General features: G+C 38.8%; 2 protein-coding genes across 2 annotated transcripts in view; one reads left to right on the forward strand and one right to left on the reverse strand.

Moving 5' to 3' along the window:
- Nucleotides 1–8,270: 8,270 nt before the first annotated feature.
- On the forward strand, nt 8,271–8,834 carry Mbd3l1 (methyl-CpG binding domain protein 3 like 1). Its single transcript, XM_038321231.1, has one exon. It carries the CDS (start codon nt 8,271–8,273, stop codon nt 8,832–8,834), a length of 564 nt encoding a protein of 187 aa, XP_038177159.1.
- A 7,241-nt stretch (nt 8,835–16,075) lies between these two features.
- Muc16 (mucin 16, cell surface associated) overlaps nt 16,076–26,371 on the reverse strand; it is a 185,925-nt gene continuing 175,629 nt past the window's right edge. The window contains exons 76-81 of the mRNA XM_042054693.1: nt 22,437–22,600; nt 22,052–22,119; nt 20,051–20,217; nt 19,274–19,315; nt 18,895–18,974; nt 16,076–16,228 (exon numbers count right to left, since the gene is read on the reverse strand). Of these exons, the coding sequence (XP_041910627.1) occupies nt 16,130–16,228; nt 18,895–18,974; nt 19,274–19,315; nt 20,051–20,217; nt 22,052–22,119; nt 22,437–22,600 (620 nt within the window). The 3' untranslated portion in view covers nt 16,076–16,129. The remainder of the gene's footprint in view (nt 16,229–18,894; nt 18,975–19,273; nt 19,316–20,050; nt 20,218–22,051; nt 22,120–22,436; nt 22,601–26,371) is intronic.

Genomic DNA, 26,371 nt, shown 5'->3' on the forward strand with positions numbered 1-26,371 from the left:
TACTTCACAAATATATTTATTTCTCAAAAGTTTATAAAGACAACTAGAATGATAAAATTCATCAATAACCTGAAGCATTATGTAGACATAAAAGTTATGATATATTATGGTACAAAATTAATACTATTTTATGTAAGTTAAATTTGTTTTAGCTAATATAACAACAAATTTTGCATATTTATATAATAATTTATTAATTTTGCATCACTGGGATTAAAATATAGAGATGATTTAAGGCAGGGAAAGTTTGCTTAGCTACAGTTTTCTGGGCAATATTATGTTAAGGTATTATTTTTGTTTATGTCACATTTGTTTTAAGTCTGTGAAGCTATGTGTGCCTGTCTAGAACACCTGATGGTTTAATAAAGATCTGAATGGTCAATAGCGAGGCAGGAGAAAGGATAGGCAGGGCTGTTAGGCAGAGAGAACATGTAGAGAAAATCTGGAAACAAAGGGAAGAGTAGCCGGAGAAGCAGTAGCACATCAGGGGCCAGCCATCCAGCTACACAGCAATCCACAGAGCAAGAGTAAGATTTACAGAAGTAAGAGAACAGGAAAAACTTACAGGCGAAAGGTAGACAAGATAACTTTAAGTAAAAGCTGGCAAGCAATAAGCCAAGCTAAGGCTGAGCATTTCTAACTAAGAATAAGCTTCCATGTGACTCATTTGGGAGCTGGATGGCATACCCCTCCCCCCAAAGGAGTCAAAAAGTTTAAAGCACCTTACTACAACACAGGTTCAGAACATTACTGTCTATCCTGATAGGACTCTGGCTTTGGGATTGGGAGACAGCAGTTGTATGCATGTGAGCAGACTAGAAAGCAGAGACAGCTGATCTGGAACCAGAGGTAGTCATAATATTCATATTGTCTGCTCCTAGTGATTTTATTCTTCTAGTACAGACCCTCCTGCTAAAGTCTCTGTGCCTTCAAAATACTGTCATAAACTGGGGATTGAGAATTCAAAATATAAGCCTTGAGGGACAGTTCAGATTCAAGCCATAGCAGGAACCATGTAACCCTGTGATGTCTTTGTATGTGTGTGCATTGTAAAATGTTGAAGTCAGGGTAAATAAACTAATCTCAAAGACATCATTTGTTTATGCTGGAAATATAAAACCAATCATGTTTTAAATATATACCCATTATTGTTTCTATTGTTTACATTTTTAAAAAATATATTCTAGAAATTAAGCTCATATTTTCTGTTAATAGCACATGTCAATGTATGGAATAAATTGTATCAGATGTACATTCTCTGTATTCATATTAATTCTAACTATGCTAGGTATGATAATTCATCTGAGAGGTTAAGGCTGAGATAGGAGGATTCTGAGTTTGAGGCCAGCCTCTATGCAGCAAGTTGAAGACTAACAAGGATTATGTGGAGCCAGAACATGTGGTGTAGGAGGTCCTTCTGTCTTTGTGTTGCTTTCATTGGTTAATGAAGAAACTGCTTGGGCTGGTTGATAGGGTAGAATTTAGGTAGGCAAGGAAGACAGAACTGAATGCTGGGAGAAAGAAGGGCAGAGTCAGAGAGATGCCATGGATCTGCCAGAGACAGACACTGGGAATTTTATCCAGTAAGCCACTGCCATGTGGCAATACACAGATTAATATAAATAAGTTAAATTAAGATGTAAGAATTAGCCAATAAGAAACTAGAGCTAATGGGCCAAGCAGTGATTTAATTAAGAAAGTTTCTGTGTGGTTATTTTGGGGCTAAGCTAGTCAGGCGATTGGAGTCAAACAAGTGGCTCCTTGCAAAAATTGGTACCCACATCGCCAACTAAATCAATGTGAAACCTGAGAGGGCTTAAAAAGGAATTCTAGACTAAAAAAAATAATAGAGTTTAATACAGCTTGCTGTTTGCTGGCTGCATGCCTCAGCTCCTTTAAGAGAGGTTTTCTTGACTCAGCAGCAGCAGCAGCAGCAGCGGCAGCAGCAGAAAAAAAGCCATGCTGTTTTAAAACACAGCTTCTTGGGCCATGTCACCAGCACAAACTCCGACTTTGGAGCATTTCAATGGCATTTGTGGACCTGGGTGTTTGTGTGCCCACTCAGGGTTGGGAGGAAAGTCGCTGAGACCATGCCCCATGGCTCAGTACTCCCCGCCTGGGCAGGTGGCAGGATCAGATATACTAGGTGTGCAAAAGCCGGAGAGCATGGCAGATTCCTACTGCCATACACAAGAGATATTTCCTAGCCATGCAGAGAAAACAGAAAAACAGAAAAAACTCAGAAAAAACAGGGGTTATATGCTACATGGTGCTACCCAGAGTTTAGGTGGTGAGGATGGCTCCTACTCAGTAGTCCTAGAGCTGAGGTGAACTACCTACACCATATTTAAAGCCTGAGAGAGGCGGAGCCAGCACCCAGGGTCACTGAAACCAAGCTGCTTAGCATTTTAAGAAACGCTCTGATCAGAAAAGAATTACAGATTCATAATAAGACAGATTCAGACATTACAAGACCTATAAATGGGTCACAATGTTGAATAAATATATGTAGGCTTGGGAGAGAGAAGAAAAAGAGTATAGAGAGTCATAAAATAAAGTTAATGCTTTAAAAAAGGGTAAAGTCTTTAAAGAGACAGAGTAAAGATAGTCATAGATTAAAAGGAGTAAAGAAAAATAAGCTACATAAAAATGGAAAATTCACAGAGAGACTGGATTATGTATATTATTGTGCTTTCTTTGAATTTTTTGACTGTGAAGGAGTTAAGTACAGAGAGATATTTCATTGTATGGGCTTCTAAGTTAAACAAGCATGTATATTATAAAGGTATCTTGACTTCAGAATTTGGGTCTAAGAACATGTTGCTTGGGCAAAAAGGTTCTTCTTTTGTTTTCACAGAAGACAAAAACCTGTGAATTGTTTCAAGGCGAATATGGTTTCATGGACCAAGGCCTCCTGAAAGGTTGCTGTAAACACCCTCAAAAAATTACTTTGCCCACCTGCTGTCTGAGATGAACCTAGCATACAAGATACACCATGAAATAACAGTGCCCCCAAAATGTAGGAAGCAGTATGGACAAAGCTACGCCTATATTCCCAAATATTGTTTATAATTCTTTGTTTACATTTAAAGGGGGATATGTTATAGAGATAAATAATTTGCTTTGGTATAGATCTTGGTTTATTGATACAAATTTAAGGTTAATTTTGTTATATGTATATTTCTGCTTTTGATTAAGGTATTGTGTTTGTGTAGCTCACTTAAAATTGTAATGTATAATTAAGAAATATAGGTTAATAGATAGTCATCTATAATAGTCAAGCTTATAGTCATGTTTTTTAGATTTTCTAGATGTATAGAGATATATTTCAGAGAGATGGATATTCCTCAAATCTTTCAGAGACCTTCAGAATATGGCATTTAAAATGTTTTAATAACTTAGGACTTTTCATGACAATGAGACACACCTGTTCCTGGCAGGACCAAGCTACTTCAAGAAGATGGTGGGCATTGAAGAGACTCCTTATGGAGTTGGTTAGCCATTGGGCAAGAAACTGCTTTTGCCCACTTCATAAACTGCTTCATGGTATGCTGTAAAAACTGGACATGCAGAACCCACAGAGAAATGACTGCTGAACTTGCCTAAAGGTGAGATGATCCTTTGGGGTTCCTGCTTCATGAAAGAGTCTGCGAGACATTCTGCAGTATACAGAAGAAAGTGACTGGCAAACTGCCAATATAGGCAGACCTGTCTTTGAAATTTCCTGCTTCATGGAAAAATCTTCTGGATACTATGGGCCTGTAGGCTGAAGATGGATGCCCCAATGGTACAGAAAAACTTTGAGTGACTGTTCAGGCAGCAAGATGTCTCTGTCATTTCTAGAGTTTTGGAAGTTGCTTACAATGCACTTCCTGTTTACTTAGGTAATATGTTTCTCTGGAGTCTTTGATGGAGTTGAAGAATTGTTTTAGTTTTCCTTTATGGTAAAAGATAAAGTAGTTATAAATATTGTTACTGTAATTCTTGCTTGATAACTGTATTGTTATATGTAATTTTACTATGCTAAAGTTAAAGCCTTCCTTTTTGTTTAAACAAAAAAGGGGAAATGGTGTAGGAGATCCTTCTGTCTCTGTGTTGCTTTCATTGGTTAATAAAGAAACTGCTTTGGGATGGTTGATAGGGCAGAACTTAGGTAGGCAGGGAAGACAGAACTGAATGCTGGGAGAAAGAAGGGCAGAGTCAGAAAGACACCATGGATCTACTGGAGACAGATACTGGAAATTTTACCCAGTAAGCCACTGCCACGTGGCAATACACAGATTAATATAAATGGGTTAAATTAAGATGTAAGAATTAGCCAATAAGAAGCTAGAGCTAATGGGCCAAGCAGTAATTCAATTAATACAGTTTCTGTGTGGTTATTTTGGGGCTAAGCTAGCAGGGCAGCCAGGACAAACAAGCAACTCCTTGCAACAAATGTGTCTCAAAAAAAGCTTTCCACTTAAAGAGTATGTTAAAATTTCCTTTTGGATCTAATAACAAAGGGTCATTGTGACTTTTTCAAGGGCAAGAGTCATAGAATGATGACAGCACATGAAGGTTCCGAGCAGTCTGAGGAGCTGGTTGGAGGTAAGATGCTATGGAAAAAAAATAATATAGATGTCCCTTCTTGAGCAGTTTGTGCTAAGAGGAAGGAGAGAAAAGATTAGACAAAGGATTTCTATGTAGTTCAGAGAAATGTTAACATGATTAAATTTCAAGGAAGGATTCCCTAGAAAAAGACATTGAAGATTGAGGGACTTTTTGGTATATCATGGGCATGAGGTTACAAAACAGAAAGATGGGGAAAATCTCAATGGGAAAATAAAGGAAATATCAGCATGATTGGAAGAAGTGTACAAACAGCCTAAGATACGTGTAAATTTGTCAGTTAGACCCCTAAAGCTTCAGCTTAGTCAGTTTTCCCATGCAGTACTGGGGAAGTTGTAAGGGAACTTGAGTGTGTAGGAGGGTGAGGGCTTGATTCCTCTGCTCTTGACTGTGGATGTAAATATATGAGACTTCCTGGCAGTGATGGGCTATAATAGGAACTGTGAGCCTAATAAGCTCTTTCCTATCCATTGCTTTTACCAGAGTATTCTATCACAGCAGCAGAAAGAGGAATTAAAAGTGGAAATGACAAAAAGTAAAAATTCAGAACGTATCAAACGGGCTTAAGGTAAACTCAGTGACTTAATAGAACTAACACCTTTTGCCATGTTAATGTCAAATTTTTGTATTTATTGGTGCACCAAAATAGTATGTTGTGTGTTTTTTTCAGCAGGTATCTTAAGATCAGCAATAGCTATGGCATGGTAATGATAATATTCTTCCTAATTTGAAGTTTTACAAGGTAGGTAAAATAAAAAGAAAAGAATTTTTCGGTAATACCAATGGAATTATTGAGATCACAGACTGTAAAATTGAGTATTGACGTGAAATCAGGAAGAAGGAGCTTGGATAATGGGTACCAAAGTTACACTGGAAGAATCAGTTTTTATATTCTATAAAAGAATATAATTCTATTATGTTCTATATAAATATTGTGACTCTAGTTCACAATATTTCACAATATTATAATGAACTTAGGAAGGAAAAATCTAAAACTTCCCAGCATAGAAATGGTAAATGCTGAGATGGTTAAAATGCTTGATTTAATCCTAACACGGTGTATATATGTACTACAGGATCATACTCTCCTGTAAAAAATTGTACTTTGTATGTTAATCTAAAAGAACAATTTCCACGGAAGTCAAATTGTAGAATCTTCCCAGATGCCCATCACCATGTGAATGGATAAAGAAAATGTGGCGTATATAGACAATTGAAATTTTTATTTTTGAAACAGGGTTTCATAGAGCCCAGGCTGGAATCAAACTCCCTGTGTAGCTGAGGATGCCCTTAAATTTTTTATTTTCCTTCTTCCATATCCCAGGTGCTATCTTTACCAATCTGTATCACCACACTTTGTTTTATGGAGATCAAACCTATGGTCTTGTGCATGCTAGGCAAGCACTATGCCAACTGAGCTCTATAGTCAGCTGCTACACAATGGAATGTTACTCAGTCATAAAATAGAATGAAAGTGTGCCAATTGCAGGACAGTGGATAGAACTAGAGACCACCCATCATTTTCAGTGAAATAAACAGGCTTGGGAAGATAAACACCAGGTCGGGGAGATGGCTCTTCTGTGCAGTTATGAGGATTGGAGTTTGAATCCCCAGAACCCACATAAAAATCCAGCCAACATTTAGGAATATATGTATATTTTAATGAAAAATGTTTTTTTCTTCTTTATAAGAGAGGAAAAAAAGGCATACGGGGGCTTTGTGGGAGGAAAGGGAAGGGAGAAATGATGTAATATAATTTCAAAGATAAAATACATTGAAAAAACCAAACCAAACCAAACCAAACCAAACCAAACCAAAGCAAACCAAACCAAACAAACAAAAATACCAAACAGGCAAGTGTGGTGGCTACTGTAATCCCATCACCAAGGAGGCAGAAATAACGAATCTCAGGGTCAAGCTGGCTAGCTAGACTACCCAGAATTGGTCTCTCATTGGTTCAAAGAGAGACCCTGCCTCAATAAATAAACAAGTTAGAAGTCTATTGCAGAAGATACCTGGCATCAACTTCAGGCCCCCACAGGCACACGTGACCTTATGCACCCACATGCAAAGATGTAAGCACACACATTTTACACATACACATCCAAAAGAAAAAAACAAATACCATGTTTCCTCTCATGTGGAAACTATTTAAAGCAGTTTAATATTTGTGTTCTTTTAAGAGTGGGGAGTTTGCGCATGTATTTGCCATGACAAGCATGTGGGGGTCAAAGGACAGCTCATGGGAGCCAATGCTCAGCTTATCAGGTTCAGCAACAAGAGCCCTTACCCTCAGAGTCACCTCAACATGGGAGGTGTGTTTTAAATAGAAAGAATGTAACACGAAAGGGGAAACATGAGAGGTGTAGAAGGGAAGTGGGAAGAAAAGGAGGGAGAATAGGCTGTTAAATGCTCAAGAGCAATAGCAGTGGCAGCGATGATCAAAGCACATTATTTGTGAATATGGAAATGCCACAGTGATGCCCCTTTGTGCAGTTAATGTACATTAATAAAAATTAGTAAATAAATAAGGGAGATAAGTATTCCAGAGTCAACTTTGTTCTTGAGAAATATTTATGTGCCATGTACTATCTGTAACATAAAATCTAGCAAGGCCCATAAGAAATCAAAATCTGCTAATGAGTGAATACATTTCTTTCTTTCTTTCCTTCTTTCCATCCATCTGTACTTTTTTCTTTTTTTCTGCTCTACTGTGAATAGGTTTTCTAAATTACTTATTTTGAATATGACCTTTTGGGTTGATTAATGTCTCAGGTCTTATAGTGATACTCTTGGTAATTTTACTATAATTTTTTAAAAATGCATATTTATTCTTTGAAAGTTTCATACATGCATGAAATGTATCGATCATAACATGTTCCATTTTATCCCCAGCTTCACCCAAATATCCTTATTACTTCTCCCTTCCAACTCCATGTCCTTTTCAACCTACTGAAAGTTATTAGTTCTTCCAGTATGTACATGGATATAGGGCCATCCATGGAGCAACCCATCAGAGGCCACATACCTGCAGAAAACTCTCTGTTCCTCCCTTGGAAGCCATCAGTGCCCCAAGCTTCTACCACAGCTGTGTTAGAATGTTGGCTGGCCTGACCTTGTACAGGTTTTGTGCTGAGTAATTAGAGCCTCTGTGAGTTCTTGCTTGCGGTGACCCTGTTGTGTCCAGGAAATGCTGTTCTATAGCATTCTTTTCTAACCTTGGGCTCTTAGGATCTAACTTCATGTTTATTTAAATGTTAAAGGAGCTATGAAAATCAAGTGGTTCATAACAAATTCATCATCAAATAACACAGAAAAATGGCAGAATTGAGACTTAGAGGAAGACTGGGGACTGTGTATCATGAGAAAGAATGTGAGGTCTCAAGCAGTTGGCTGTGCATCCAGAAAGAAGAAAAATACACTCAAGCAAGAAGGGAGTTTTGCCTAGTGTTTGGAGAATTTTGATTTTGAGCTTTTTGTGCTCAATTTAGATCTGTTCAATGATATTCCAAGCTTATTACCAGAGGGAGAGAGGGAAGGTGGAAGTTAAAAGCAGCATTCATAATTGGTAAGTATCACATGAATAATACAAGGAGGCAGCCTTCATTAAATTTGTCCAATTTTATGACTTATTCTTATAGGGTTAAGAAAGGAGTCAGATGGGCAAGACTTCACAAAGGAAGCAGTGTGACTGGGAGAACCTATCAAAGCCAAAGCCTTGTTTACACGCCTCAATTCCCTTGAGGATGTCCAATTACACATTCAAGAGGCCAGTCACTAGAATCACATCCCATCTGGGCAATGAGGTAAGATATCATCAGTGGGAGGAGACCTTGGTCAAGCCCCAACAAGCCTGCTGGCAGAAGAGACTGCAAGGACTCCAGGCCTACAGCAGTGCAGGAGAACTTTTGAGCACCTCAGATCTTGCCAAAGCTTTGCAAGATCTTAGACCTAGAGGCACAGATGTGTGTGTTTCAGAGACTCAAGCCAACAGTGCTGACTGTAGGTCCACCCATGAGTCATCTTCACATTTGTCAGAGATGATTCCAGAAGCAAGTATCCCACAGATCCTTTGCAATCAATTTCTCGTCACTGAAGAAGATATTAGCAAACAGGAAAAGAAAGTGAAAAGAGCAAGAGAAAGACTGGCAGTTGCCATGATTGCACACAGGCTAGCAAATGAGGCAGAGAAAGTGAGGGGGTCAAAAAGGGCAACCTTATAAACACAGGGAGGGGAAGCTGGGGAGAAGATACTGCAGATAAAATGAAGAATTATTTTAACACTTCTTTGCAGTGTCTTTTGTTGTTGTTTTGAGATGTTGAAACTTTAAACTTGACAACACTTCATTAAAATTTTTTGTGCAATGCAAAAAATATAAATGATAATTATTATTTTTCTCTTACTCTACCCACCTCTTTCTCTGTATTAAAGGTCAAACCCAACTTTCTGCTTATACCAGGTGAATACTCTACCATAGACCTACATCACCCAACCAGTAATTATTATTTTTTAAAATCATTTTGCGGGCTGGAGAGATGGCTCTGTGATGAAGTTCACTGGCCAAGTATAACTCTCCCACATCTACATAGCAGGTTACAATTATTTTAATTCAAAGAGGATCCATTGCTCTCTTCTGATCTCCACAGACACCAGGTACACACACAATACATAGACATAGATGAAAGCATATACATGGCAAATTATTTTTAATTATGTGTGTCTGTGTATTGCTATGTGCACATGAGAAGAGGTGCATGAAATGACCAGAAGGTTTTGTATTTCCTGGAACCGTAGCTATAGGCAGTTGTAAGCCATCATGCATTGGTGTTGGGAACCAAACTTGGCCCGCTGTGAGAATTTTAAATGATCTTAAGTATTGAACCATGTCTCTAGCCCCAGTAATTTATTTTTGAGATGAGAATTGAGATGAGAAAACATTTTTCTAAGTTCCTTATAGTCCTATATTCACTCACCATTTTATTTAAAAAATGTTTATGCACATGAGTGTTTTACCTGCATGTATGTCTGTGAACAGTATGCAGGGTTGGTGCCCATGGAGTCCAAAAAAGATATTGGTTCCCCTGGAACTTGAGTTATAGACAGTTGGGCACTGCCATACAGGTTCTGGGAAACAAACACAGGTCCTCTGGAAGAACATAAAGTACTCTTAACTTCTAAGCCATCATTTAATAGATACCTAATAGTCGTGCATTTTACTAGTAGTGTTTAAAAAATATTTTTGCCTTCTGACATTCTCAGAAGGCACAATCTCACAGTAACTCCCCTTTTTTGCCTTTACAGTCATTTTGCCCATTCTTAGCAATGATCCCTAAATCTTAGGTTCAGGGGTTGTGTTATATCCATTGGGACTGAACTCCACAACTCTGCATTTTGATTGGTTGTGGTTTTCTGTAATGGTGTGTGTCTGCTGTAAAAGAAAAGTTCCTTGATGCAGGGAGGACTATACTTATCTGTGTAAAGTATATGATACAGTGTTTTGATGTGCATGTATAGTAAGATGACTTTTACAAATTAACAGCTATCATGTATTACTTTTCTAATTACTAATGAAATACATGTCAAATCAACTTGAGAAAAGAGGTTAGTTTACTTCATAGTTTGAGGGGGCGGTCAGAAGGCTTGGCAGCAGGAATATGAGACAGCTTCTCACATTGTATTTGCAGTCCAGAAACAGATAGACAATGTTGGGTTTCTACTCATTTCCTCCTATTTATTTTCTTCTTATTCAGTCTGAGACCTCAGGCCATTAGATGGTACCACTCATGTTTAGGATGGATCTTCTTTCCCCAATTCAACTCTGAAAATAGTCTCACAGACATGTCCAGAATTGTGTCTTCTAGGTAACTCTGGAGCCAGTCAAGTTGACAATGCAGATGACTACCTCACGCTATTTCTCATAGTTAACGATATTATGGGTAGTACCGACACCTAGCATCTGACTTAGTCAATTTCAATTATATAACATGGTTTACTGACTGGAATCCTATACCGCACATTAGAGCTCTCGACAGAGTTTTTCTACATAACTTCAGTTTTGTGCTCAATAATCTGCATCTGTCCATGCTCACTCCTCCCCACAGTCACAATCATTCTATTACCTGTTTTCATATATCTGTCTTTCCAAAGACTACATATAGCTATACCATGAAGTCAATCACCTCTCACCGTATGTGTGTGTGTGTGTGTGTGTGTGTGTGTGTGTGTTAGCCGTATGCCACAGAACAAGTCAGAGGTCAAATTTACGCATTGATCCTCACGTCTCACCTTATTTGAGACAGGATTTCAAGCCCATGAACTTCCATGGAGTCTCTTGTCCCTGTCTTATCCCAGGAGTTCTGGGATTTTAGATACATGCCACTGTGTCCAGATTGTGGAGTTTAAACTCCATGCCTGCCCAGCAAGCATTTACCTGTATTGACATTTCAATTGTATTTTAATAAATAAAGCTTGCCTGGGGATTGGGAAAACACTTGTCAACCTTACAACCAGGTAGGGGTAACACACACCTTTAATCCCAGTAACCACACTAATTGCCATAGAAACCGGGTGATGCATGCCTTTAATCCCAGACCAAGAGAGGAACAGCTTGCAGACACAGTCTCATTCTGAGATTTCTGGAGGCAGGATGAACATTTCAGACTGGGGTAAAGGTAAGAGCCAGTGGCTGGCTGCTTTGCTTTTTGGGTCTTCAGGTTGAACCACAGTTTCTCTTTCTGAGTCTTTATTAATTGTGCTTCATTTACCCACTAGACTGTTCGCCCAGTTTGCATATTTCTTTTTATGTCAATCTTATTTTGCTTGAGGTCAACAAGAGTTATTGTGTAGATGTGGACAGAAGTTTCTGTCCCACCCAGTCCTGCAGCCATTCAGTCCCAAAGAAACACACAGAGGCTTATATTAATTGTAAACTATTTTGCCTGTTAGTTTAGGCTTATTAACTAGCTCTTATAGCTTAAATTAACCCATAATTCTTATCTTGTTTAGCCATGTGACTTGGTACCTTTTCTCAGTAAGGCATTATCATCTTGTTTCCTCTGTGTCTGACTGAAGACTGCATCTCTGTCTTTCCTCTTCCCAGAATTTTCTTAGTCTGGTCATCCCACCTAACTTCCTGCCTGGCTAATGAACAATCAGTGTATTAAACTAATAAAAGTGTATTTCTTGTATTACTAATACATTTGTAAACTAATGCACTTGTATTAAACTAATACAAGTGACAAATCTTTACAGTGTACAAGAGCATTTGCCAGACCTGCTGACATAGCTTTTATATTCCCAGCAACTGAGGAGGTGGATGTGTGTATGTGGGGCCAGAGTTACAAGCATCGAGTACAGATCTACAGGGGGTACCACAGAATTATGTAGTGCCTTGTCCTTATAGATTGTGATGGCTTATTTTTGGCTGTTAACTTGATTACATATGGAATTAGCTAAAACACAAGACAGGCCCATCTCGGAGGGATTTTTTTTTCTTAAGTCATTTGGAGGGAAAACCCACTTTTATTCTGGATCTCTTGGAAGATACACCTTTAATCCAGATATTTTGAAGTGGGAAAATCAACCTTTAATATGGGCCACACCTTCTGTTGGCAGCCTTTGGAAAGACTTGGAAAAAGGAAGTTTGCTTCTCTCTTTGCTTGTTCTTGCTTTCACTATCAATACCATTCCTTCACTGGCATTAGAGCCCATTTCTTCAGGATTCTGACATATACTGAAGACCAGTTGAAATATCCAGCCTTGTGGACTGAACAAGTACTGGATTCTTGGGCCTTCCCTTAATAGACAGCCATTGTATGCTAACTGGACCACAACCTGTGAGCCATTTTAACTAATCCCCTTTCTCCCCCCCTGTATGTATGTATTATATGTATGTATGCATGTATATAGATAATAGATATAGACTATATATAGTAATAATAAACAGGTATAGGCTAAAGCTGCCCAGCCACAATATATTGGATTTATACAATGTTTCAGTATTCATCTAAGTAACATTTTAAGTTTTATGTCTGTTTTCTAGATAACTTTTATTACAGTTTGTGTGTGTGAGTGTGTGTATACATATGCATGTGGTGCCAGGTACCCATGTGATGGTCAGTGAATTGCTTGGGGTAATTGGTTAACTCATTCCATTATGAAAATCCCAGGAATCAACTCAGGATTTCAAGTTTGGGAGTAAGAGCTTTTACCTGCTGGGATTACATGTGTGTGCTGCTACACCAGGCTGCCTCTATTTCTTTCGATAGTTTGTCTAGATCAGTACCTTGAGTTTAAGTAATTCTTTTCCTTCCTGCTCTAGCTAGCTCATGTCTTTGAGTCTCCATCCCTTTAGCTATTATGTGTAAATAAAACCCTCGAGGATGGTGTCTTCGTCCATGTCCATGGGATGTTGCTATAACACAAAGCCACAGACCACTCAGCTAATAATTTATTCTCTTACAATGTTGGTGTTGGGAATCCCAGTATCAAGGCGGTGGCATCTGAGCTGTGGCTTCTTGTTTCCTCCTCTGGCAGAAGGTGGAAGAGCAAAGGAGGAGCAATGCTAAGTACCTTTCTGAAATCAAAGGAGGCAGAAAAACCAATGCCCACAAAATCTTTGTCAATAGCAGTTTGACTCCATTTGTGGTGACAGAGAGATCTTACATGATCAGAACACTTATTATTCTCAACTTTGAAAACTGTTGACTTAGTGCTCTATGCGTTTTGGGGGCAAAACCTGATGTAGGTGTGTCTTCTATCTATCTGATGATTTCATTGGTTAATTAATAAAGAAACTGCCTTGGCCAGCCCTTAGGTGGGTGGAGTAGACAGAACAGGAAGAAGGAAGTGAGGTAGATGGCTTAGTCAGACTGCTGTGCCTCTCCTCAGTGAGAGAGATGCGATGAAGCCAGCCACCAGGTCAGACATGCTGAATCTTTCCGGGTAAGACACCACTTGTGGTGTTACATAGATTTTTAGATATGGGTTAGTCAAGATGTGAGTAAGAGGCTGAAAATAATGGGCCAGGCAGTGTTTTAAAAGAATATAGTTTGTGTGTTGTTATTTCGGGGCATAAGCTAGCTGGTGGCCGGGAGCCGGGCAGCTGGAAGCCAGCCCACAGCTCTCCACTACAAAAACCTGAATAAAACACTCATCCCTGAGAGACAAAAGACACAAAACCACCTAAATCTAGTTGGTGAACCATTGGAGTTGCTTACAGGTAAAGGCAGCTGATCACAGAAGTGTCTACCCCAGGATGGAGTACTACTATTCAAGACAGCTGTAGCCTTGAATATCCCTGCAGAATCTGAAGGCAGTTACATGGGTATTCTCCTGTGGCCAGCAATTGTTTACTGTGTTTTATCCTTGGAGATAGACCCAGTGAATCTTGTAACTTTCTTTCCCTGTCACCAACTTTATTTTTTAAAATAAAGCTTAACTTTTATTTATGTGTTTGTGTATCTATATGTGTGCACATATATGTGCAATCAGGTGCTTTCAAAGGTTAGAAGAGGGTGACTGGAATTATAGGTGGTTGTGAGCTGCCCAATGTGGGTACTGGGAAGAGAACAGATGAGCAGTGTGTGTTCTTAACTGTGGGCCATCTTTCCACCACCAACTTCTTAAGGATTAGAAAGCTCCCTCAAACTAAAGGTAATGTTTAAGTTAGAGAAACTAACTACAGAACACCTTGGGATTGCATTTCTAACATACAGATTTTTGAAAGGGACACTTATATCACAGCAGGAATATAACAACAATAATATATACAGAGTTTGTCATCTGTTGTGTTTAACATGTGCTAAATCTTGTCACCTACTGTGATGTTATTTTCACATTAAAAATCACATCTATATAAGTTATATAAGATTAAATTATGCTTGTTTGGGAAGTTCTTAATTAATGCATAACTGTAATAAGTATAACACTTATCAATAAGAATTTGAACTATCATGTTCTTGAGTGTATTCTCAAAGAAAGACAGCTTAAGTAGACTGAGGGTGCAAGATTAACACCAAAGGAAGTTTCCAGTTTTGTCATTTTGATTCTTAGCCATTGACTGTCATCACTTATGATTTTCCAGATGTGTAGAGGCCAGGTTAAGAGTGCACACTACTCTTCTGAAGACCCAAACACAGTCTCCAACATCCACATCTTGTGGCTCGCAGGACATTGTGGCTCCCCTTCTGGGGTATCCAACACTCTTCTGGCCTCTGCAGGTACCTGCGCAGAAGTGGCATAACACACACAGATAAACAGACACAAGCATAAATTTTATAGATGCAATGTCTAAGAAGTATGTAGAGATCATACAGTGTATTCCAAAAAAATTCAAAGCAGGACAGTTGCGAAGCTAATGTACACTGCTTATTTGTGTTCAGAGCACAAGATGAAAGAAAATTTAAATGGCTTGACTTTTCCTATTGTCTTCCTCCACGTTAGTCTTCCATAATACCATCAGGTTCCAAGTTCTAACGCTGGTTTTGGAGTCATTTCTGACCCACTCACTCATTCCTTCACCTACTCCTCATTTTGGATGATCCAGAAGGGGAGAGGGAATTGACCCAAGAGGATTTGGGTGGAAATCCTATGGAAGATGAGTTCAGAGAATTTAAGTTTAAGAGAAACTTGAGATGACCAGACCTTCTTGGGGTTGAGGAATTGGAGAAACACACATCATTGTGATGACTGTCACTGGAGTCAAGGGAAGGCATTCACTGTGTGACTAGGAGTGTGCACACCACATTGAAGGGGTGTGTTCATTTTCACCATGATAATTTCTATACTGGTGTGGTTTGAAAGTAGATATTTTTCCTTACAGTCTCACATATTTAATCACTTGGTCTCTCCAGCTGCTGACACTGGGGTGGTTGTGGGAAAGTTGTGAAATGGAGCCTTGCTGGAAGAAGAGGTTCATAGGGTGATGGGTTTGAGATGATATAGCATGGCCCTGCTTCTTGTTCTCTGTTCCTTAATTGCCTGTGTAATATAACTAGCTTGGTGCCAGCTCTGGCCACCACCTTATCCCACCATAACTGACTGTGTTCCCCTGGAACTGTAAGCCAAACTAAGTCCTCTTTTATTTTACATTTTTATTCATTTTAAAAAACCAACCACAGTTCCCCCTCCCTCCCGTCCTCCAACTTCCTCTTGCCCCATCTCATCCCATGCCCCATTCACTCCTCCCAAAGGGTAAGATCTTCAATGGGGAATCAACAGAATCTGGCACATCTTTTCTTTATGTTGCTGTTGTCAGAAATTTTGTTTTAGCAGCCAAAAAGTAACTAATACAACAGTTTGATAAATTCTGTTGTGCTTGAAGAATGGGATACCATGAGGCCACAGACCACAACGAAGTGTCCCCACCAGGACTTAACAAAGGAGGAGCATTTCTCTCTTGTCTCCAGGGACCTCCTCAGGGATCAAATCAAGAAAGTCACAGGTGCTGAATCTGACCCATTTGATTTATTTATTCTTTGGACCCTGCTAAGGAAAAGGTTCTGTTGGCAGGTGGAGTCACGGGAACTTCCTCAGGTCTAGGTGAGGCAGGTAATAACCTAGGCGGTGACGTTGAACCTGGTAGTCTCCCTCCTTTTTTCTTCTGCAGACAGTTACCTGTGAGAGTCAGGAGAAGTCAAAAGAATGAATTAGCCAGCCAGCCAGGTAGGGGAGAAATCAGGAATAAAAACATGAGTAAAGGGCTGGAGAGATGGCTCAGCGGTTAAGAGCACTGCCTGCTCTTCCAAAGGTCCTGAGTTCAATTCCCAATAACCACATGGTGGCTCACAACCACCTGTAATGAGGTCTGGTGCCCTCTTCTGGCTTGTAGGCATACATGTAGACAGAATATTGTACACATAATAAATAAATAAATAAAAATATTTTTAAAACATGACTAAAACCAGAGGTCTGATATTTCTTATATTACTCTTCTTCCTTTTTCTGTTTGGGTTTCTCCCTTTAAACACCTTTCCCCCTTTCTAGTCTCATTAATTCACCCATATAACTCCTTCTGAATTAATTTATTAATATTAATTAAACACTTAGCTATCAACCATGTATAAAATGTCATCCATTAATAATCTACTTGCAACATCAGTTTCCTCTGTATTATCTATCAACTTGCAATCATTTTTGACTCTATCATCTATCTATTGTGTATTAATAATATATTCTCTGTTATCTATAAAGCTACTATCAACCATCTGTGTAGCCTTCTGTCACTTAGCGTCTGTCAACCATCTATTCATCATATATCTCTCTATATATTTCTAACTATCCAGCACTTATCTACTTATTTATATATTTTTTTCTAAATATTGTTTTCTCAGCTTGATTTCTGTGCTGCTTCCCAACTGTCATTCTTTTAGCTTAAAGGGGAAATAACTCACATGCAATAAAGTCAACATATTTAAAGGGAATGATTTAGCGAAGCATAGCAGTATGTGTCTCTACTCCCAGCAGTTAGGAAGTTGAGTTAGAGAGACTATTAATTCAATGTTAGCATGGGCTATATTGTGAAATTCTGTTTCAAAAAAATGAAATAAATTATGAGTTTTTATTACAACTCCCTAAACCATAATTAAGAAAGGGGATGAAAAAGCACCTATTCATTATCTCTGTGGTTTGTTCATCATAATTCTTTCTTGCCATTTGCAAACATAATTACATTTGCATGATTCAAGAAATCAGGGCTGATTTCTATATCTCCAGGTTAACCATTCACTATTTTTTTTACTATTTTTTTTTTCGGAATAGCGTTCAATTGTTGATCTGTACCTCTTGATGGGAACTGAGCTTGTTTAACTTTCAGGTTGAGTTCATTCTTCTTTCTTTTCTTTTCTTTTTGGTTTGGCTATGACTAAAAAGGTAATTATGCCCATTTTTATACAGGTCTTTGGACAGGCTGTCTCTCTTTCTTTATAGTCTTCTAAAGCATATTTTCATATCATATGTTTTGATTGTTTTCCCTCCCCCAACTCCTCTCAGATCTTCTCCATCTCCCTAACCCAGTCGACTTCCTGACCTTTTGCTTTCTCTCTCTCTAAAAAAAGCAAGAAAAAAATCAAAATGAAAATCCAATAAGACAAAAAAGTGCCAAAACAAAACAAAAATTTCCCATCCCTCTACCCCAAAAATCCCAATGAAGTTCATTTTGTGTTGGCTAACTACTCCTGCCCATGGTGCCTGCTCTGGAGTGTGGTTAATATACCTAGTGACACTCCACTGAAGAAAACTCATTTGTCCCCTTGCCAGCAAAGACCAATTGTAAAGAACTTCTTGGTTAAGGGTGGAACTTTGTATCTCCCTCCCCCTTGTAGTGCCGGAATTTTGTCTAGCCTGAACTTGTACAGGTCTTGTAGAAAGGCATGTTCATTTTTCTTGCATAAATTAATAGGATTGGGATAATTGTGTCCTATGGCTAGTATATGTAACTCTCAAAGAAATAATTAATCTGCTAGCTTTCACTAAGAGTTCCCGTTACTTCAAATCTTTGCCAACACTTACTAATATCAGCCTTCTAGTTATTGTTTTATTCATTTTGCTATATCACTGTGTGCATTTCACTAATGACTAATGTTAAAACTTTAAGATCCATTGTAGCGCATGCTGACTACAGTTAATGTAATATATATTTCAAAATACCCAGGGTAAGAGTCATACCACACAAAAGGATATGATGATATTTACTTGATTTAGTAATTTAATGAATACCTTGTAAATCATACAAATACTCATATTTATCTGCCAAATAGAAATACAATAGATACTAGGCATGGTAAAACGTGCTTATCATCCCATTACTTGGGAGGCAGAAACTGGGAGGTGGGGGCGTCCTTGAACTCAAGATCCTTCTTTGCTACCTAGTGAATTTGAAGCCTGCCTGGGATAAAAGTAAATAAATAAATATCAATAGCAGTAAAATTAGAAAAGAGATTAAAGTGACCACATATAATCTAGAAGAAAATGTTCACAAATTCTATCACCAGCAAAGGACTTGTATATGTATAATAGACAGTTGTACTGTATAACTTTAGGGCCTTATTTTATGAATGAAGTGTTATATAAACATTATAGACAGTATTTAAACAAGCTTAGATGGCTACAATGACACTAGGCAGCATCATTTTTGGAGAACATTGTCATTGATGTGACATAATTATCACATCCTAGGACCATCCTTGACCAAAGAAGTGCTATATGAGTCTTGCCTGTCCAAAATCTCTTAATAATTCAGTATTGAGAACACAGGAACACCCCCCCCCCACTTCTTTGCTTACCAGGAAACAGCATATCAGGCATGTGATGAATACCAGTAGTACTGCCAAGCAGATGAGAATGATGGCCCAGAAGGGAAGGCCTGGGAGACAAACAGTGGGATAAATCCCCATTCCATCTCCTGACAATCCTTTTTTAGGATGGGTATGAATCTTGTGGAAAGAGCTTAGTGATTCAATTTCACATGACTCCACATCCCATTTCTTCCTTTATGAGCTTCCAGTATGACAGAATCCTTAATGTCTGTCCACTCGGTCTCATGACTCCTTGCCATGGTTTGACCCTCTTTCATCTTGACCCTCTGCACACAACACTTGGTGGCAATGTTACAGAGAAGGTGCTCCTTATGATACCCCAGGCATGGATGACTCTGAAACTTACCAGAATTCTTTATCACATTGTCATCCTTGTTTGAAGAATACCCTGGAAATAAAAGAAAACAGGATGCACATGAGCATGTCTTATTTATTTATTTATTTATTTATTTATTTATTTATTTATTTATTTATTTTGAATTTTTTCAAGGCAGGGTTTCTTTGTGTAGCACCTAGCTGTCTTAGAACTCATTCTGTAAACTAGGCTGGCCTCAAACTCAGAGATCCTCCTGCTTCTGCCTCCTGAGTGTTGGGATTAAAAGCATGCCCTACATTGTTTGGCCAGCCTTCTTTACCATCTGAGGCTAGGTATAAATACAAGGTCTTAGGCATGGGAGAATAGTTTTGTGCCACTGAGATAAACCCTCAGTCATTCTTTCTCTTTTTAAAATTTTTTGTTGAGACAGGATCTAATTATGCCCCAGCTAACCTGGAACTCACCATTTATTCCAGGCTGACCTTGAACTCACAGAGATCTACCTGTCTCTGCCCCCATTGAACTTAGATTAAAGACATTCATCATCATGCCTGGCTATTCATTTAAGTAAAACTTTACAGAAATAAAAAAGTAGACAGAATAATGTAATAATTCATAGTTTAAATTTATATTATCCAATTAAAATACTATTTGCAAATGATTGCCATTTACCACCCTTGCTTCATTGAGCATTTTTATTCAAATTTTAAAATGAATTAGATATAATAAATTTTCCCTGAAAAAAAATTTAGCTAAGAACCCATGGCTGGGAATATCATCTTGCCTTCCCTGACCAGGGAACCTTACCATCCACAAGGACACTCTTCCTGTCCAGTGTGAAATTCAGCAACTGGGTACCATTCTGTGTCATCCGAAGGAATTCCTCATAGATAGCAATTCTGTCCACTCGCCGAGCCAATGGTGAGAAGTTACACAGGGAATCTACCCCTGTGTGGTTGCTGTTGGAGACAGATCTGAAATGGCACAGAGGATGAAGAGGAGTGTTTCTTCTTCTTCTATATTTATTATATATTCTCTGTTCTTTTTATTATAAAATTCTTGAAGAATTTTGTCCAACAATGTCCACATTCTGCACCTGCACTTTCAGATATAGGTATTAGTTGTATCATATTGCTACTTTATACTAGAAATGTGACTAGGCCTAAATGAGGATTCTGTATTATATTCCTCTGAAGGTTCTGTGATCATTTTGTAATGGGTGGAAAGATATGACAAGCCAGAGATCAGGGAGGAGGACTGTGAGATATGTTTTCCAGATATAACTGGGTCACTGCATTCATGAGGTCACAACTGCTATTGGTTGCCTACAAATAGCTTGCAAAAGATAAAGCCAGGCAAAGACCTTGTTGCTGAAGGCAGCATAGACTTTTTCATGGGACATGAGAAATGAAGCTGAAACTGACCAGGAAGATTCATCCCTAATGGCCACCTTTCTCAGCACTGGGAGATGCTATGCAGGATTCTGGGGCAGGGGTCACTAGCAGTCTTACTCAGCTGTTAACCCTGGGAGCTACAATTATGGTCAGTCTGGCAAGACTTTCTCATGGGTTCAATAACAGCACAAATGGTATAGGGGTAACCAATTGCTTTCCAACTGGATTTAAGACCTGCTGCTCTACAGGAGGAAACATATGCCTGGTACTTTAAATCTGACCAAGAACCCAGAGTTGTGGTGCTCATAGCCCCCATGAGTGAACCCACTACTATTACTTTGCTAAATGGACATAGTTGGCAGAGGCCTTCAACAATGAATCATAATCACATGGAGTCTGCAGTACCATAGGCTCCTAGGTCTCGCCCCAGGCAAGATTCTGCAATCTTTTTTTTTTTTTTTTTTTTTTTTTTTTTTTTTTCACGCACGGTATTTATTTATTTATTTATCTCACACATGACAAACACCACTGACCTTTTACTGAAAAATATTTTTATTGTTTATTGGTGTGTATATGTGTTCATTTGTGTGTATGTGTGTGTATGTGTATGTGTTTGTGTGTATGTGTGCATGTTTGTGTATGTGTATGTACATGTGTGTGTATGTGTGTGTGTGTGCTTGTTTGAATATTACCAATTTTATGCGGGTGTGTATTTGCTGTAGTTCTACTCTTTGGATTCTATGATCCCTCCTACCCATCGTCATCATATCTGGTTGGCTTCACAAACTCAGTTAAGTTTCTAAGATGGTTGGACTTCCTGCTTTATGAAAAAGCTAGCTTTTAGGCAACAATTTTATATCCCTTAGGCTGTCTTTCCTAAAATAGGAACTAAGAAATTATGAAACAGAAATTATTTTAAGTTTCTCTTCCCCTGCCCAGCTCTGGGGTAACAGGTGCATGAGGCCATGCCAAGTTTTTTTTTTTTTTTTTTTTTTGGTTTTTCGAGACAGGGTTTCTCTGTGGCTTTGGAGCCTGTCCTGGAACTAGCTCTTGTAGACCAGGCTGGTCTCGAACTCAAGTTTTTATGTGGATTCTAGGGATTCAAGCTCAGGTCTCCATTTTACTTACTGAGGCATCTGCCTCTTCCCCCTTTGAATGTCCATTGTGACTGCTATCCCTGACCAGACTACTAGAGGGGAGTGCTGTCCCATGACGGTTCCTTGTGGCTACACTGTAACACTGTAGACTCAACACTTTAGTAATTTCCCAGATTTGATGGTGCAGGGCTGTAATCCCAGCATTCTACACCAGAGGTGGAGGTAGTGAGAGCAGAAATTCAAGGTCGTATTCAGTTACATAATGAGCGTGAAACCAGGAAGTCCTCAGGGCCAACAGGTCCTGAGTTGGCACTTACCTGAAGGCTAAAACTTGACAGTCAGAAAAATAACTCTTGATGCTGCTGTTTCTGAAAAGCTGATTAAGCTAAAAGAGAGGGAAAATGTGTCCTATGTCAGAACCTCAGGTTTCACTGTCAAAGAAATTTAACAGCCACTAAGTATCCTTTCTGAACTTTGTTTTCATTGACAAATGCAAGCCCAAACATAGGGTGTCTTGTTCCAGGGTATGGAACAGCTGTAGCACCCTTTGCCAGCTACTGGGTCTCTTGTGTTCTTCATAATTTATGAATGGAATAAGAATGTGTTCTCGGGGACTCTTATTTTTAAAAAATTACCCACTGACCCAGTGTCAACAGTCAGATTCTGCCTGTGGGTGAAGTGGACAAGCAACATGATTCTCACCGCATATTCAATACTTCTCTTGTTTTGCTGGTGTTTGGTGGTGCCTGGCTCAGCTATGTCTTGGGAGTAAGGTAGGTTGGTGATGGTGAAGTTCAAGTTGAAATGTTGAGAGCTGGAACTGGTTGTTGGGATTTCTGTTGGCAGAAGAGTGGGTGGCTTCATGTCTTGAGAGAGATGGGGAGGGGAGAGGGAGAGGGTTATCTGTCAACAACCAGTCAACCATTCTTTATTCATTATGGGCACCCAAGGAGGCAGCTCACCTTAGTTTATATGTAGGATACTAAGGAGATGGTTCAGTCACTCAGTCAGTATGTGCTCACAACAAGCATGAAGACCTCAGTTTGAATCCCAAACACTGACATAAACAACTGGCAGCAATGACCTACTGCTATTTATTCTGCTAAATTTACATAGTATAAACTGTCTTAAAAATCCGTATCACTCTTCCCTATATATTAATGCTACTTTCAGATCTTACCAAGTGAAGTCCTCTTGCACAGTAGACAACAACAACAGTTAAATTCATAACTGATCAAAGTGCAGAGAATAAATTTCTCTGGTGTGTTCAGCCACAAATGGGACACACTGCCCTGTTAGGTTTAGGAACCACTATGGAATAGGTGGTGGAGTAATTGTAAGAGCCAAAGGTCTGCAAAGACTGGAGCAAATCAGTATCTTATAGGCATAATAACACTGCTGTACTTAATGGGCTGTACTTATAAGCTGTGGTTATCATCTTGTATCAAGGATACAATCCACTAAACATTCCAGCATGGGATATAGAGGACTCACAAATGGGAAGAAAATCCAGAATAAGAGGAACCAAACTTTTACAGAGGTCTGTATCACTCAGATATTTCTTTTTGCCCACTCTGGTTCTATTTTCTGAAATGTTCTTCCACCTTCTTCACTCAGAAAACCTGCATTTATGCTTCAGGAGTCCAACATGCTAGGTCTTGAGGAAAGCACACACACCTATCTCCTGTCCTGTCTTATCACAGTATGAGGTACACTTCAGTCACTTCAGATTCCATTTCAGGACTCCCTCCTACTCTCGCTATTCCCCTGAGCTCCCACAGCACACTGCTGCTCATGTGAGACTCGCTCACAGAAAGGAATCCCATATGGAAGGATCTATAATCCTTTTCCCAAGGAACACATGGGCCAGACACTTGGATATTGAATTAACATTTGTCACAGGTCAGCTTGGAAGCTATTATATCATGTGACATAAATTATGGAAAAATAGACATCATATGATCTCACTTATAGTGGAATAATTATTTTGTAAAATTGTTATATATTATTTCCAAAACAATTTTGGGTAGAAAAAATATAAAACTTAAAGAGACAATGAATAGAATAGTGTTCTCTCTCTCTCTTTCTCTCTCTCTCTCTCTCTCTCTCTATCTCTCTCTCTCTCTGTGTGTGTGTGTGTGTGTGTGTATGTATCTGTGTGCCAACTCTTTGTCTCATCGATTCTTTGTATTGTTTTCTTTGTTTCTATTTTATTGATTTTAGCTCTCAATTTGATTATTTCCTGCTGTCTAGTCCTCCTGGGTAACTTTGCTTCCTTTTGTTCTGGAGTTTTCAGGTGTCTGTTAAGTCACTAGTGGGGAATTGTTCCAGCTTCTTTATGTAGGCATTTAGTGCTATGAACTATCCTTTTAACACTGCTATCATTGTGTCCCATAAATTTGGGTATGTTATGTGGTCATTTTGTTGAATTTTAGGAAGTCTTTAATTCTTTCTTTTTCTTCCAGGACAGGCTACAAAGCTACAGAGAAACCCTTTCTCAAAAAACCAAAACCAAACAACCAACCAACCAAACAAACAAACATAAAACAACAAGAGACTACAATTACACTGACACCCAAACCACATACAGATATTACTAAGAACGAGAATTACAGACCATTTTCACTCATGAACATTGATGCAAAAATACTCAATAAAATACTGGCAAACCGAATCCAAAAACACATCAGAAAAATCATCCACCAATATTAAGTCAGCTTTATCCCAGAGATGTAGGAATGGCTCAACATATAAAAATCTGTCAATTTTAATCCACCATATAAACAAACTGAAAAAACACCACATGATCATCTCATTAGATGCTAAAAAAGCCTTCCACTAAATACAACATCCCTTCAAGATAAAGGTTTTAGAGAGAGCAGGGATACAAGGAATATACCTATGCATAATAAAGGCAATATACAGCAAGTTAAATGGAGAGAAACTCAAAATGATCCCACTGAAATCAGGAACAACACAAGGTTGTCCTCTTTCTCCCTATCTATTCAATATAGTACTTAAGGTTTTAGCTAGAGCAATAAGACACCAAAAGGAGATCAAGGGGACACAAAACCAAAAAAGAAGTTAAACTCTCACTGTTTTCTAATGATATTATAATTTACATAACTGATCCCAAAAATTCTACCAGGGAACTTCTAGAACTCATAAACACCTTCAGTAATGTAGCAGGATATAAGATAAACTAAAAAAAATCAGTAGCCTTCCTGTGCACAGATGATAAATGGGCTGAGAAAGAAATCAGAGAGACATTGCCTTTCACAACAGCCACAAACAACATAAAATACCTTGGAGTAACTCTAACCAAACAAGTAGAAAACCTGTATGACAAGAACTTTAAATCTTCGGAGAAAGAAATTGAAGAAGATACCAGAAAATGGGAAGATCTCCCATGTTCTTGGGTAGGTAGAATTAACATAGTAAAAATGGCAATCTTACCAATAGCAATCTAGAGATTTAATGCAATGCCCATCAAAATCCCAGCAAAATTCTTCACAGACCTCCAAAGAACAATACTCCATTTTATATGGAAAAGCAAAAAGCCTAGTATAGCCAAAAAAATCCTGTACAATAAAGAAACTTCTGGAGGCATCAAAATTCCTGACTCTGAGATACCTTGTTACACCTGTCAGAATGGTTTAGACAAAAAATATTGAGAACAGCTTATGTTGGATAGGATGTAGAGTAAGCGGGAACACTCCTCCACTGCTGATGGGAGTGCAAACTTGTACAACCACTTTGGAAATCAGTATGGCGGTTTCTCAAAAATTTGGAAATCAATTTTCCTCAAGACCCAGCAATAATACTCCCAGGCATAGACCTAAAGGATACTCAATCATACCACAAGGACACTTGTTCAACAGTGTTCATAGTAGCATTATTTGTAATAGCCAGAACCTGGAAACAAACTAGATGCCCCTGTACTGAAGAATGGATAAAGAATATGTGGTGCATTTACACATTGGAGTATTACTCAGCTGTTAAAAAAATGACAGAAAACATTAACATCAGGAAATTTGCAGGCAAATAAATGGAACTAGAATAAAAACATCCTTAGAGAGGTAACCCAGACTCAGAAAGACAATCATGGCATGTACTCACTCATAAGTGGACTTTAGATGTAAACCAAAGGATAGCCACAGCGCTAGAGAAGCTAGGCAACAAGGAAGACCCTATCAGAGACACATGGATTGCTCTGAAAATGAAAATTAGATGAGATCTCCTGGGTAAACTAGGGGCTAGGTGGGTCAGTAAAGGGGAGGAAATGAGAGATGAGAATGTGAGAGAATGGGATAGTTAGGCGGGAGAGGGATGGAGCAGTAGAAGAATGAGAGATCGTGATAAAGGGAGCCAATGTAGGGTTAGGGAGAAACCTGGTGCTAGGAAAATTCCCCCAAATCCACAAGGCTAAGACTCCTGGCAATAGTAGAGAGGGTGCCCAAACTGGCCTTCCCTGCAAGTCGATTGGTGAATACACTAACTATCATCATAGAACCTCATCCAGTAAACTGATGGAACCAGATGCAAGGAACTACAACCAAGCACCAAGCCATGCTCCAGGAATCCAGATGAAGAGAGAGAGAGGAAGGAATATAGGCACAAGATGGAGAAATCTACAG

This window comes from Arvicola amphibius, chromosome 3 (genome assembly GCF_903992535.2).
Source record: "Arvicola amphibius chromosome 3, mArvAmp1.2, whole genome shotgun sequence".
NCBI classification, from domain to species: Eukaryota; Metazoa; Chordata; class Mammalia; order Rodentia; family Cricetidae; genus Arvicola; species Arvicola amphibius.